We start from the raw sequence: 13,772 nt of genomic DNA on the forward strand, positions 1-13,772 counted from the left end.
GCAGCGACCAGGTGTGGTTGCCGCCGGCGTGAACAGGCCGGGAACGTCAGGCCGCTTGGCCCATCTGGGCCGGAGAATCACCGGTCGCCATGAAAAACGGCGAGCGGCGATTCTCCGAGCGGGAGGTGGGAGAATCGCGGGGGGTGCCAGGGCAGCGTGTCGTGAGTCACCTGGCCCTCCCGCGATTCTCCCACCCGGCGTGGGGAGCGGAGAATCCGGCCCATTGAGAGAGAATTCAGAATGTCCAATTCACCTAACAAGCATGTCTTTCAGGACTTGTGGGAGATAACCGGAGCACCTGGAGGAAACCCACGCAGACACAGGTGAACGTGCTGACTCCGCACATAGTGACCCAAGCCAGGAATCGAACCCCGGTCTCTGGCCCTGTCAAAAGAACAGTGCTAACCACTGTGCTACCATGGTATAACTACCAATTGCTTTTTAAAAGTACTCTAGTGCACAGACACATTCGCACACAAACAGAAGACAAATGGATCGGCAAATTTTTCCATCTCATTGCTCATCAGCAAACCATCTTTATCGTCATTCTGACCAGTGGCAAGCTTGGATTTCAATTCAGCAATTATTCATGCAGGCGTTGGTGTAACCCATTTAGCCTCACAAAACCTGACATCTCCTTAGCTTGCAATGTTAAAGATAGTATCCTTTCAATAATCTATCTTAGTTCGGAACACGGAACTGCCAATGCTGTCAATGCAATTTTCAAACAAGGGATTGGATAGGAATTGTTTTTGTTACTGCAATAACCTTTCTATTATCACAAGGCCCTGGACTAGTTCATGGTCAACTCCGACCCGTCTTGACCCAGAGTCACAATACAGGTGAAATATTATTTAAAACATCCGAGGTCCTAGATTGATCCCAATAAATTGCTGCCACCAGGTGTGTAACTTTAACAGAAGTAACCTTTTATTATGTACAGTGTTTTAGTTAAATGGACAGAAAATGTAACTACCCCTTTCCCAATCCCCTTTCCTAACTACCTCCACTCTCTACACACACACAAACAGATAAACAGCACAGAGGGGAAAAGGTGATGGAACGGGAAAGAAAATAATAATAAAAATTAAAGCATAATGATCTTTGATGCACTGGGATGACTTCTAGATAGTGCTTTTCTGAAGTTCAGCTTTTGTTTTGATATTTCTTCCTTCCAGATGGTTTTCTTTGGCAAGGTTCCAAAGAATCCTTATGGTGCACAAGGAGGCCCTTCGGTTCATCGAGTCTACACCGACACTCTGAAAGAGCACTCTACGTAGGCCCACTCCCCTGCCCTATCCCTATCAGCCAATCTAATGCGCACACTTTTGGACTGTTTGGTTGTTTATCTTCTCTGCAGACTCACCATCATTCCAAGTTCACAGCAAAGTATGTGCCGAGCACTTATTGCTTTCAGAACAATAAGGCAGTTCTTTCACTTCAACAAGCAGAAGACAGAGAGAGAGTGTTCCTTGAACTTGCAAGTTCGAAACTCTTCTGCCCAGTTCTCCCAGAAAGCATCATGCAGGGATCAATCACTGATTGTTATCAGGCAGAATACTGACCCTGGCCAACCCACTGGCTGCCAGCATGCCAATAGATCCAATTCCCTGCAACATTAATTCCTAGGATCCACTCAGTTCCACCTGGGAACGCTGTCCTGGCAAGCAGGCTGCTTCAACCTTGAATTTTCTGCTTAAAGGCACATTCCAATTATGGATCCATGGACCAAAATAATAAAACAATATGAAAGAAATGGGAACAAAGGAAATAAATAGGAAAGACTCCTACACTATAATCAATGCAGAATGTGAATGACCCAGCAGGTTCAGGCACGGACACAACTGGAGATCTCCAACTGCTTTGACTAGGTTCAATTAGGTGGCTTTCTAACATACATTGAATTTTTGCCTTCACTTGAGTTTGTTTATCTGGACTTAAATGATAAAGATGTTGTTTTGTCGAAGATTCTCTACATCCACATCATACATGGTGAAGTTGTACATCCTGGTTGTGACAGCTCACTTCCTGATGAGAGGAGCCTGGAATGTTTGCAATACCCATCAGTGATCTACACTCTTACTTTAATCTGAAACCACGATTGGGGGAGCGAGCTGGCCGATGACCCTCCAGCACCAGTGCATCACTTTCGTACTATGTGAAGATTAACAGATTTGGCACTCCCCCACTGGTTCTTCGGCACTTCGCAGTGTTCTGACCTGTCTTGTCCTAACACGAAACAATGGAAAGTCTCATTAGTGCTCCATCTCCCTGAAGGTCCATTCCAGTTCTCTCTCCCCCCCCCCCCCCCCCCCCCCAAGGCATTCAGTCATTCAGTAGGCTGTTTCACTGTGGCAATGCAGTGAAGTCAGTCGTGCTGACATTTTAGTCCTGATCGGGCAGACTTTTGAGCCAATTGGCAAAAACAATCTTAGACCCCTGAATGTATCAAACAATGGGCACCCGATTACACTTCTCCACACAACGCCATCTCTGCATTTATTCTTGCCATCCGCAGAAGATCATTGAATCTTTCGCGGCACTGAAGCCATGTGCGGCGCACCACGTCATGCCCACTGACCTGGGCGGCGACCTCTGCCCAGGCCTTTTTGGCCAGGTGGAGCAGCCTTCTCTTGCCAGCCCTGGGCAATTTGCCATCTGGCACTGACCACCTCCACCAGCACTCTCAGGCACTCATCGGAGAAAAGGGGAGGGCAAAGTGCCCACTCGACTTTCCCCCCAACCTTCCGTGAACACCACTTATGAAGGCACAACAGGGAATTATTGGAATGCTTCCAGGCAGCTACCTGAGCCTCCCCCACAACAACAGGCAGCCTTCAGAGAGTCTCCCTTTTTCTTTTGAAGGTGCCCCCTCCCAACCAGGAACCCATTGGATCCAGTGCCCATTGCGTTCAGAACCCCGAGCACTGGAAACCCTACCACCAGTCGCGATTCATGTTGGGTGGGCCTTAATTAACCACGCAGTGTAATATCATTCATAATGCCATCTCAGCCAGCAACGGGTTTTACATCCGCTTCTAGTTGTGACAAATTCAGGCGTACCCTGAGGGTAAAGTTCAGGGTCGGGTCAATGGGGTTACCATCTGATTTTGTCGTGGATGGCAAGGTCCCCATCACCCACATTACATTCTGCCCAAGGAATATTATGTGATACCACATAGTAATCCAAAATATAATGGACAGAGTTTTAAATTACTGTGACAACTGCTGGATTTTAGATATATTGGATTCGAAACATTTGACAATTTGAGGGTTAAAGGCTTTGGTTAGAATGTGTTTGACATACTTTTAAAAATAATCTTGTTTTGCAAGACCAGAAAACTTTTAGGAGCCAGAGGTGAAATTGACCAGACTAAAGAGCCTGGGCTAATGCATTGTTGATTGACTCGGGGGGGGGGGGTAGTCCTTGGGGAGTTGATGGGCGGGATTCTCCCTTGTGGGGACTAAGACCCCACGCTCGCCGGAAAACAGGCGAGAATCACTCTGGACTTTCCCCTCGAAGTCCGGGGTGATTCTCCGTTCTCCAGGGGGCTAGCAGGCCCTGGCATGCGTCCCGCAGCTCTGGCTGTCGGCGGGGCACGGCTAGCCAGACCACGTGGCCGCGCATGCGCATGGCAGCCACAAGCAGGTCCACGCATGCGAGCGGCGACCCACCTCGGCGCGGGCAGAGCCAGGCAATGGGCCCGCACGGAGGAAGGTAGGTCTCTCCCAGATCGCGATGGCCAGCCGATCGGTGGCCCCCGATCACGGGCCTGGCCACCGATGGGGACCCCCCCTGGAGCCAGATACCCCCCGCCTTCCACCAGGACCGCCACCGCAGTCGTGGGTCCCAGCTCCCGCCAGGCGGTACCACATGTAAACCACGCTGGCGGGATTTCGGCTGGTTGACCGCGGAGAATCGCTGCAGGGGCGATTGGATTGGCGGGTCCGCGGAGAATCACAGAAGCACCGTCACACCGGATTTCCGGCGTAAATGGCTATTCTCCAAGCCGGCTCCGAGCATGATTCTGGCGACGAGGGTCGGAGAATCCCGCCCAATGTGTTTTCAGCCTGGGGAGTTAATTTGTTTTAAGCTTGAGGAGGTTGATGGGTGGAGCTAAGGTATTGAAACTTTTTGAGAAAGCTTTGGAGTTGGCTTCTGATTTGGCTACCCTTTGGACCACAAGTAAGGTATTTTGCTCTCACAGTAGGATAGCTAAAGAAATGATAAATAGTATTTAAAGCAGTGCAGACATGTCTGATGACAAGGGGGGGATGCTGAAACAGTTGAACCAGGTGAAACTACTGTTTGAAGCTATCCAGTCTGAGTCTGTACTGGTTCTAACAGGAGCCAAACCTATTCTGGAAAGCAAGTATTACTCTGTGCCATTGGGATGGATTGAGAGCTGTATGTTTTTTTTGTTTCTTGTTGTTTAATTGTGACTAGAGATAGTAATTAAGGGTATTGTATTCACTATATTAAGTAATATTGTTTAAGGGGTGTGATGTTAAAGAGTTTAATATTGTGTTAATAATAAGGTTTTGTTTTAAAATATTAAATCCCTATTTCTTTGTGAAATCACTCCTGGAGCGAAGTATTCTTTCCACACAGTCTTACAAAATAAACTAAATATTAGCTTAGCAGTCTGGCATCCTGGCCACAGTTGGGGTCTAGTTCGGAATTGTAATATTTCCTAAATTTCTTCGACTGTGGGGATGAGAAACAGAAGTTTAACTAGGGGAATGATCTGAAGAACTAAACCCCACAAAACGTCTTGTGTAAATGAGGAAAGATACCAAAAATAATGAGAATGTAGAAAAAAGACAATTGAAAGTGGTAATGTCTCTGTAACACAAAGGCCAAGGCTAAAGCTCTGGGACAAGGGTACAAGTCCCATCATAGTAGCTGGTGTAATTTAAGTGCAATTAATAAACAAAGATGTACAGTTCAGGTGGATTGGCCATGCTAAATTAATGCCCAAAGATGTGCAGGTCAGGTGAATTGGCAATGATTAATGCACAAGGTTACAGGAATAGGGCGGGGGTGTGGGCCTAGGTGGAGTGCTGTTTCGGAAGGTTAGTGCAAACTCGATGGGTCGAATGGCCTTCTTAACCATCCTATGGATTCTATGGAAATATGGAATTTAAAGATAGTAATTTTTTTTTAACAATCATTTAGGGAATGTGGGCATCGCTGGTTAGACCAGCATTTATTGCCCATCCCTAGTTGCTCTTCAGAAAGTGATGGCGAGTTGCCTTCTTTGATCACTGCTATCCTTGAGGTGTAGGTACACCCACTGTGCTGTTGGGGAGGGTGTTCCAGGATATTGCCCAAGCAACAGTGAAGGAGAAGTGATATATTTCCAAGTCAGGGCAGTGAGTGACTTAGAGGGGAACCTCCAGGCGGTGGGGTTGCCTGGTATCTGCTGCTCTTGCCCTTCTAGATGGTAGTGTTCATGTGTTTGTAAGGTGCTGTCTAAGGAACCTTGGTGAGTTACTGTAGTGCATCTTGCAGATGGTACACATGGGTGCCACTGTTCATCGCTGGTGGAGGATTTGAATGTTTGTGGAAGGAGAAGCAATTAAATGGGCTGCTTTGTCCTGGATGATGTTGAGTTTCCTGAGTGTTGTCGGAGTTGCACTCATCCAGGCAAGTGGACAGTATCCATTACACTCCTGATTTATGCCTTGCAGATGGTGAACAGGCTTTGGGGGTCATGAGGTGAGTTACTCACCTTAGGATTCCTAGCCTTTGACCAGCCCTGGTAGCCACAGTATTAATATTGCTAGTTCAGTTCAGTTCCTGATCAGTGTAACCCACAGGATGTTGATTGTAGGGGAATCAATGATGGTAATGCCATTGAGTGTCAAAGGGCGATGGTTAGATCCTCTCTTGTAGGACAGGGTCATTGCCTGGCACTTGTGTGGTGCAAATGTTATTTGCCACTTGTCAGCCCAAGCCTTGATACTGTCCAGGTCTTGCTGTATGTGGACATGGACTGCTTCATGAGGAGCCACAGAAGGTGGCCAACAATTGATTGTCATAAAAACCCAATTGGTTCACTAATGTCCTTCAGGGAAAGAAATCTGTCCCCTTACCCAGTCTGACCTAAATGTGTCTCCGGACCAACAGCAATGTGGTTGACTCTTAACTGCCCTCTGAAATGGTGTAGCAAACCATACACTTACACTAAATTGCGACAGAGAAGTCACAAGATAGAATGTAACGATTCAAGAATGTAGCGTTTCAAGAAGGCGGCTCACCTGAGACCTTCTGAAGGACAATTAGGGATGGGCTAGCCTTGCCAGTGATACCCACCTCAAATAAAAACATGTTCAAAAGCTGTTTTTTCAGCCACAATACCATGCTCCGGGATCTCCTAAATTCCTCCACCTTTCCTCTCTAAAATCCCCTTAATGCTATTTTATCCCACAGCTATTCTGTTGGCTCCATCTTTGAATTCTTTCTGGTTCGTTTTCCTTTCTGTTCGGAGATTTTTCTTCCCGGTTTCCTATGTTATAAAGTATTCTGAAACCTCTTTCCAACATGAGAAACACCAGTTAAATGTCAATTGTTCTTGCACCTGGCCTAAGGTTCCTGGACACTAACTGGGCGCCTGGAATGAAAAGTGTCCCACATTTTAGCACTGACGTCGGTAAATGAATAAAGACAAGAAAACATTGGAAAACATATAGGAGGTTTTTACAAAATGATCTTTTCTACTGACTCTTTAGTTTGTTGGCAGGGCGCGGGGGATGAGGAACTCTCATTTCAATACAGTGCAGTGCACAAAAATATTATTACTGTTTTTATAAGATTGATCATGCACATTCCTAAACTCAAGATTTGAACTCAGTGTCATCAGAGCAGCAAAGGTTTGATGGGATTTGCACCGTTACTAGCTTGCATTCAAACCACTAACATTTTCCAGCCAGGCTGATATAAAACCCAGATATTCAACCTGCACTTTTTCATCCAGACAGCTATCCTGGCCTTAGTTTGGATTCTTTTTTTACTCGTGGAAACAAGCCTTTGCTGATGAGAGGGGGGGGGGGGCGAAAGCCAACAGCATCTGCAGATAAAAACAAATGAAGTTCAGGGTCTGCCTGGACAGGTTTTATCTGAGGCAGAATCCACCAATTATACACAGCCAGTGATATGATATATCAATCGCTTCCATTCGCTGAGGTCATGTCTATTATTTGTGCATTGGTCTGCTCTCATTTCTGCCGCAACTGAAATATAATAAATACAGATGTTAAAAGCAGGATAAATGGAGAAGTTATGTGAGGGCATGATAATTGCCTTGCCAATTATGTGTAGAATTATTCGTAACTGCAGCACAGGAGGAAGTAATTTTTCTCATCTTGCCTGTGCTAAGAAAACGTTGATTGTAAACACCGGGTTATTCCAAATCCCAAAAGGGAAACTTGAAACAAACGTTCTCAACTCTATTTCACAATTTGATATAATGTGAGGAATGTTTGAAAAGCAGAAAATGATCTCACAGAAGTTGGTGATGATATTAAATAAAATAAAGCAATACTACTACTACTACTACTACTATATGCACCGACGAACAGCCAGATGCCAAATTTGAAATTCTTCAGCCGATTCATAGCCTCCTCCTCAGCCTGGTGTAGGGTAGTGAGACTACCAGTGAAGCATTTGTCGATTATATGCACAATGGGTTTGCACCTCGCCACAGTTGCACAGGGGTGAGCCTCAGTGTCCCAATGGAAGAGGATGTTGCAGCAGTGTCTGACTCCAGTGCAAAAGCTGTTCAGTTTAACCCATTCATCACGTGGGAAGTCGAAGCCTGAAATTTCTAATGTAGGACCATCAACCAAGTGCTGATTCTGGGCTGTGCTGTTGGTGTTGTGCCACAGGTCCTTCCACAGGTCCACAGCAGAACTGCCTAGCTCGGGCAGGTTGGTCCAGATTGGCTCCCTTGAAATGGCGCGTTTTCTGGGTGGGTGAGTGGGAGGTGTCCCCTACCAATGGCAGATCCAGTTTTTTGCGCATTCTTTCTAGGAATCATGCTGTGCTAACTACATAATGGATTTGTGGTGGCGCAATTTTGCAGAGCACAGGTAGCCAATTTGAGCAGATTACTCTTGAGATGTTCCTCATAGTCTTATTGAGCTGAACATCTAAGCAATAAAATTATCTAAGACAATGACTATACACAGTATCTTTTACTTTACCCAATTCTAAACAACCTTTATTTCACTCCCTTCAGAGATAGTTCTGCTGGATCATTCCACAATATCTTATAGATATTTAAAACCATAAAAGAAAGCCAGTAACAGTTACCACACCAGGCAGTTATATCTCTTTGGGGTTTTGCTTCTGAGGTAAAACAAACACTTGGCTTTTCAGGGCAAACGGTCTTCACAGACACTGCCCACTGGGAATTAAATATCTAGTCCTGCTGTAGCTGAGATCACAAATAGTTCCAGGCATCTGATATGGTAGAATTTCAGCTACATTTGCACAGTAGCCTATTCCCGACCTATTGGGTATGAAGTAATTACTATTATGCTATGTTTATCCATGATTCTCTTTAGCTTGATTATAACCAGCATTTAACACTTTCTAGTTTCCGAAGGCCCACAACGTCTGCATGTCAGTAATCCAAACCAACTGAATAACAGCTGATGACATATACATGTATCTTACCTACAAGGCACTGTTCAAAGCTAACAGTTTTGACCACTTACATTTTTTTAATGCAATATCATTAATTGCAGGAAATGTTAAAAGTATGAAGATTTATCATTCACTGTAAACTTGGTGCTTTTATTGCATTGTTCTTCAATAATTAAACAGCTGACTAATTCGTACAAGTTGTGACTACTAACAGAGAGCAATCACCTCACAGCAATTTATCGGCAAGAAGATACAATCAATGCCGTGAATAATGGATTTGTACAGAGTCCACGATTTCCTCTCAACTATCCAAGGAGCATTTTATTGACGTGGAGATTGCTGTCTCCTGAAAACACAAGGATACAGTTGGTGTTTGATACTCGCTTTGGACTGGAGGAACCAGAAAATGATATTTGCAGGTAAGCAGAAAAAGTGGGTAAGTTATGAAAAACTCTCTTCCTATTAATGCTTAAACTACTTCTTCCCATGTTCATGCTGTGGTGAACATTAGGATTATAAACTTTAACAATCTTTGATTATCACATGAAAAGTGTTAATATTTATGGGTCAAATTGACTTGAGGTTGGTATGTACATGAATGGTGCAGCTGCAATTGTGTTTACAATGTCAAATAACAACAGATGGTGCAGTGCTTTAGAATGAGAAGTCGCAACTCCAAACTGGCATGACACAGGATGTTTGGCATTGATGCACATTTTGCAGCTGTTGATTGGAAATGGAAGCCTTGAATTTTGTATATTCCATGTTATCCCTGACACACTGTGTGCAAAAAAAGTGCAATTCCTGGCAACACTGTTTCCTGGATTTGCATCAATGTTCTCTCCTAAAAAGACCCTGTGCCATTTCATTGTGTTTAAACTCACTTGTGCAGAGGCGGAATGAGGTTTTGCTTTTTTGCCTCCTATACTTGGAGTGTTGAAGGTAAATATTTAATTTATCATGTTACACTAGTATCAGGCAATGTTTTTGGATTGTGAATACATTAAACCCTTTAAATTCGCTGTCAGCATGCCAATCCAGGGCAGCACGGTAGCACATTGGTTAGCGCAGTTGCTTCACAGCTCCAGGGTCCCAGGTTCGATTCTCAGCTTGGGTCACTGTCTGTGCGGACTCTGCACGTTCTCCCCCTGTCTATGTGGGTTTCCTCCAGATGCTCCGGTTTCCTCCCACAATCCAAAAATGTACAGGTTAGATGGATTGGCCATGCTAAATTGCCTTCAGTGTCCAAAAAGGTGATGTGGGGTTACGGGGATAGGGTGGCGGTGTCGGCTTAAGCAAGGAGCTCTTACCAAGGGCCAATGCAGACTCGATGGGCTGAATGGCCGCCTTCTGCACTGTAAATTCTATGATTATATGAAATGCTGAAGAACACTTCCAGAGCTGTCCAAGTACCTGATGCATATCTTCAGCATCCCTATTGTTGGCTGTGTTGAGCATCACATCATAAAAAGGCTAGTATAGGGTTCTAGGGCCTCATTGCTTGGGCTCCTTGAAGGTAAAATCAACCTTATGGTTTCCTGGGTAATTTGGGATGACTTGACTGTCACGTGTCCAGTTTGTCACAACCTGCACTGAGAGCCACAAACCTTTGCACCTGCCCGTCTGACTGACCTCATCAATGGCAAAGTATACACTTCCTGACAATATTAAACCAACTTGGCATCAATGACCTGTGTGATGTGTTTGCGGATAGTTTTCTATGATATTCTCAAATGTCCATTGTGGATCCCTGGAATGAAAATGAGACAAATAAAAGTTGAAGATGGTGGTCACTTTGACAGCCAGTGGCAAAGCATAGCCACCAGATCCACCTGGCAGCAGACTGAAAATGTCTGCGACCACCTGACAATACGCTCAGCCTTCTGATATTTAGACATGGTGAGGAAGTTGATTCTCTGCTTATATTCATTGTGAGGCAGGCATCAGCTCCTGTGAGCTGAACCCCTGAGCTCTCCTGTGGAGCAGCAGCTGGTCTGTGAGATCCTGCTCATTCCCCTGCTTTGATGTTCTTTCTGCTACTCTTCTTAGCCCTTTATTTGAGATCCAAGGTAAAGTAGAATAAGCAGCAACCATGGTGAATCTTTGTATGACGGATGGAAAGTGGAGATCATACATTCAATCCTCCCATGTAGTGAAGGTCAAATCGAGTGCAGGGAAAGTCACCTCTAATGTAACAAAAATACTGCTAAAGTTGTTAAACCACAATCTCAAAACAAGTACTGTGAGCAAACGCCTATCACCTCAGACAAGGAAGCAAATGAGAGGTGTCAACATTTATGGGATTTTTTTGCCTGTTATTGCTTCAGTCTTCTCATTTGCTACAGCGCTCTCATCTTGGTTCCATTGGTGATTGGAGGAATCCCAGGATAGCCGTGCATCCACAGTTAAAGTGAAAATCCCTGCTAAAGTATCTGTGATTGAATTCTTAGCAAATTTAAATTGGCAACCCGTTGTGGTGATATGCACATGCATAGTAATATAGATAGTTAAATATACAACCTCCGACCAGCAGGTGGGGACAGAGATCCACCAGGTCACTCCAGAGATTGGGGACATGGTAGTAAGTCGTATCAGAGGACAGTCGCATTAGAAGTAGCTTCAGGAGACTTCACTAATCATTACAACTTGTACTATAGTTTCTTTAGTTATCTTTCCATGTATTTATTTTGTCAATAAACAATCTTACTAGTCAAGAACTAAATGTCTACCATGACACAACACAGAACATAACATGGTAGCAGGAGTATTTAACAATTGAAGATAACTACACTGAAGATGGGGCGAAACAGACCCAAGAAAGAAAAAAGAAAATTCTTCCACCTACCTGGTAAACTATGGGTAAGTGGAACTTAACGCTCGTAAGGACTGTGAAGTTCAAGATGGAAGGTCTGAAGCCACCTCACCAGCTTCATGTCACTGGTAGATAATGTGGATGAGAATTGGAGAGTTTTGAAGTAGCAATACAAACTCTATGTTGCAGCCCTTGGCCTGCAATCACAGCCTGACGAGAGGCGTATTGCGTTGCTGCTCATGGTAGCAGGTCTTCAAGCCATCAAAATTTATAATACCTTCCCGTTCGCCAGCGAGGCGGACAGCAAAAGCTTTGAAGAACTGCTTAAATAATTTGACCAGCAGCACATCCATAGAAAAAACAAAACCTTCGAACGCTATATATTCCATTCGCGCACCCAGATCGGAGGCATTTGATAGCTTCCTCACTGACTTGCGATTGAAAGTGCAGTTGGACAATTTCAGCACATTCCAATCATCAATGATACAAGAACAAATCGTTTTCAGAATCTCCAATAATAAAGTGCACGAGCGGCTACTGCGGGAAACAGACCTGCAACTTGAAAGTGTCGTTTGAATATGTCATGCTAGTGAGCTTGTTGCAAAGCAGATTGACACATTGAATCTCCATAGTTTTAACGCGAAGGCAGAAGAGGTGACAGGTGGCATTAGTGTGCTGATGCAGCTGAATAAGAAATGTGCTCCCCTGCGGGCGGCATTTTTAAGCAGCTGAACGGATTCGCCACGATATGCCAGCATGCAGCACTCAACATTTGCCACGAGGATGTCCAGCTTTTGGACTGATCTGTTACAAATGTGGCAGAGCAAACCACTTTGCCTTGCCATGTCACTCCCGTTGAATGGTGGAGCGAGCAAGACCTGTTCACTTGGTGGAGGAGACAGACAACAATGTCCTGTTCGTTACTGATAGGATTTCAGTGAGCACAAATCAACTGCAAACAGCCAACTGGTAACTGAAGAAATAATCGCCATTTTGAAGAAATTGGCTCCAGAGAAATACGATGATTTACCCTATGCCCACGGAACAGCTCCTGCGGTGGATTCCCAAGTACCCAAGGCCAGTCCATCAAAAAACGTGCAGCAACAACAGATGGATGCATTTTCATGTAGTTCTTTAACAACAGATGAAGCGTGTATCGTTATATCAGATGAGGATCAGCCATTAATTGAGATTAAAACACAAACTGAAGAAGTAATGTGGTGAATGTAATTCACACTATCTTGTATTGTATGGTATTGTGTCCTTGTGGGCTCTGTCTGTGAGCCGTTGCGCGGCTCTGCCCATAGGGGGAGATGAGGATCTTGTACAGGGATCCACCCTTGGCTCCGCCCATGGCTCCGCCCTGGCCCCTCCCACTACCGGAAGTATAAAGTGCTGCAGCCGTGTGAGCCTGCCCTCAGTTCTTCTGCTCTCAGGCAGGCTCAGTTGTAAGTCTATTAAAACCACAGTTTACTTCCAATCGTGTCTCGAGTGAATTGATGGTCATATCACCTAACTTTGAGGAGATTGATCTAGCTAAGATACCGGAATGCGAGGGTTTGCGGGTCATCCCTGAAGTCGCAAACCTGCCTACAACTGTGAGAGTGTCCAAAAGTATGCTGACATTCAGGGTGCGATTCTCTGATCCCCGCGCCGGGCCGGAGAATTGCCGCAACCGTGCCACGACGCCCCGACGCCGGTGCACGATTCTCCGAGGTGCGGAGAACCTGCGCCATTTGCACCGGCACATTTGACACGGCGCCGGCTGCAGGCCGCTGGAATCGACGGGATCTAGCGGCCGTGTGGATATGGCAGAGTCCCGCCGGCGCCGTTCACCCTTGGTCGCTGGCGGCGGGAACGCTGCACGAATGGTTGGGGGCGAAAGCTCTCATTCACCGGGGTGGGGGGCCTCCGATGGGGTCTGGCCCACGATCGGGGCCCCCTGGGCCTATTTTGTTGGGCAGCCGGCCCCTGAACCCCGACGCCATATTGAGTCGGGGCCGGCACGCTGAAGAAGTCCCCCCGTGCATGCGCAGCTTGATGCGGTGCCCATTTGGCGCCGGGAAGGGAGGCTGGAGCGGCGTGAACCGCTCCAGCACCGTGTTACAATCGGTCGTCCCCATGCCCGTTTCATGCCGTCATGAAACGCGACGGCGTTCACGACAGCGCAAACACTTAGTCTCCATTTTGGAGAATCGTCCCCTAGATGCCTCACCAAATTGTTATGCGTATCATGTTTGGTAGGGCACAATTATATTTGTTAAACATTGGGCAGCACGGTGATGCAATGGTTAGCATTTCTGCATC

General features: G+C 45.7%; 1 protein-coding gene across 2 annotated transcripts in view; it reads left to right on the forward strand.

Moving 5' to 3' along the window:
- The window catches only part of pdgfd (platelet derived growth factor d), a 212,656-nt gene that overhangs the window by 121,438 nt on the left and 77,446 nt on the right, over window positions 1–13,772 (forward strand). The window contains exon 2 of one of the 2 annotated variants that reach the window (XM_038818181.1): window positions 8,886–9,072. In XM_038818181.1, coding sequence (XP_038674109.1) covers window positions 8,886–9,072 — 187 coding nt within the window. Of the gene's footprint in view, window positions 1–8,867; window positions 9,073–13,772 lie in introns of both variants that reach the window. The other variant, XM_038818180.1, reaches the window with a different exon arrangement.

Source organism: Scyliorhinus canicula, chromosome 14 (assembly GCF_902713615.1).
Source record: "Scyliorhinus canicula chromosome 14, sScyCan1.1, whole genome shotgun sequence".
In the NCBI taxonomy this organism is placed as follows: Eukaryota; Metazoa; Chordata; class Chondrichthyes; order Carcharhiniformes; family Scyliorhinidae; genus Scyliorhinus; species Scyliorhinus canicula.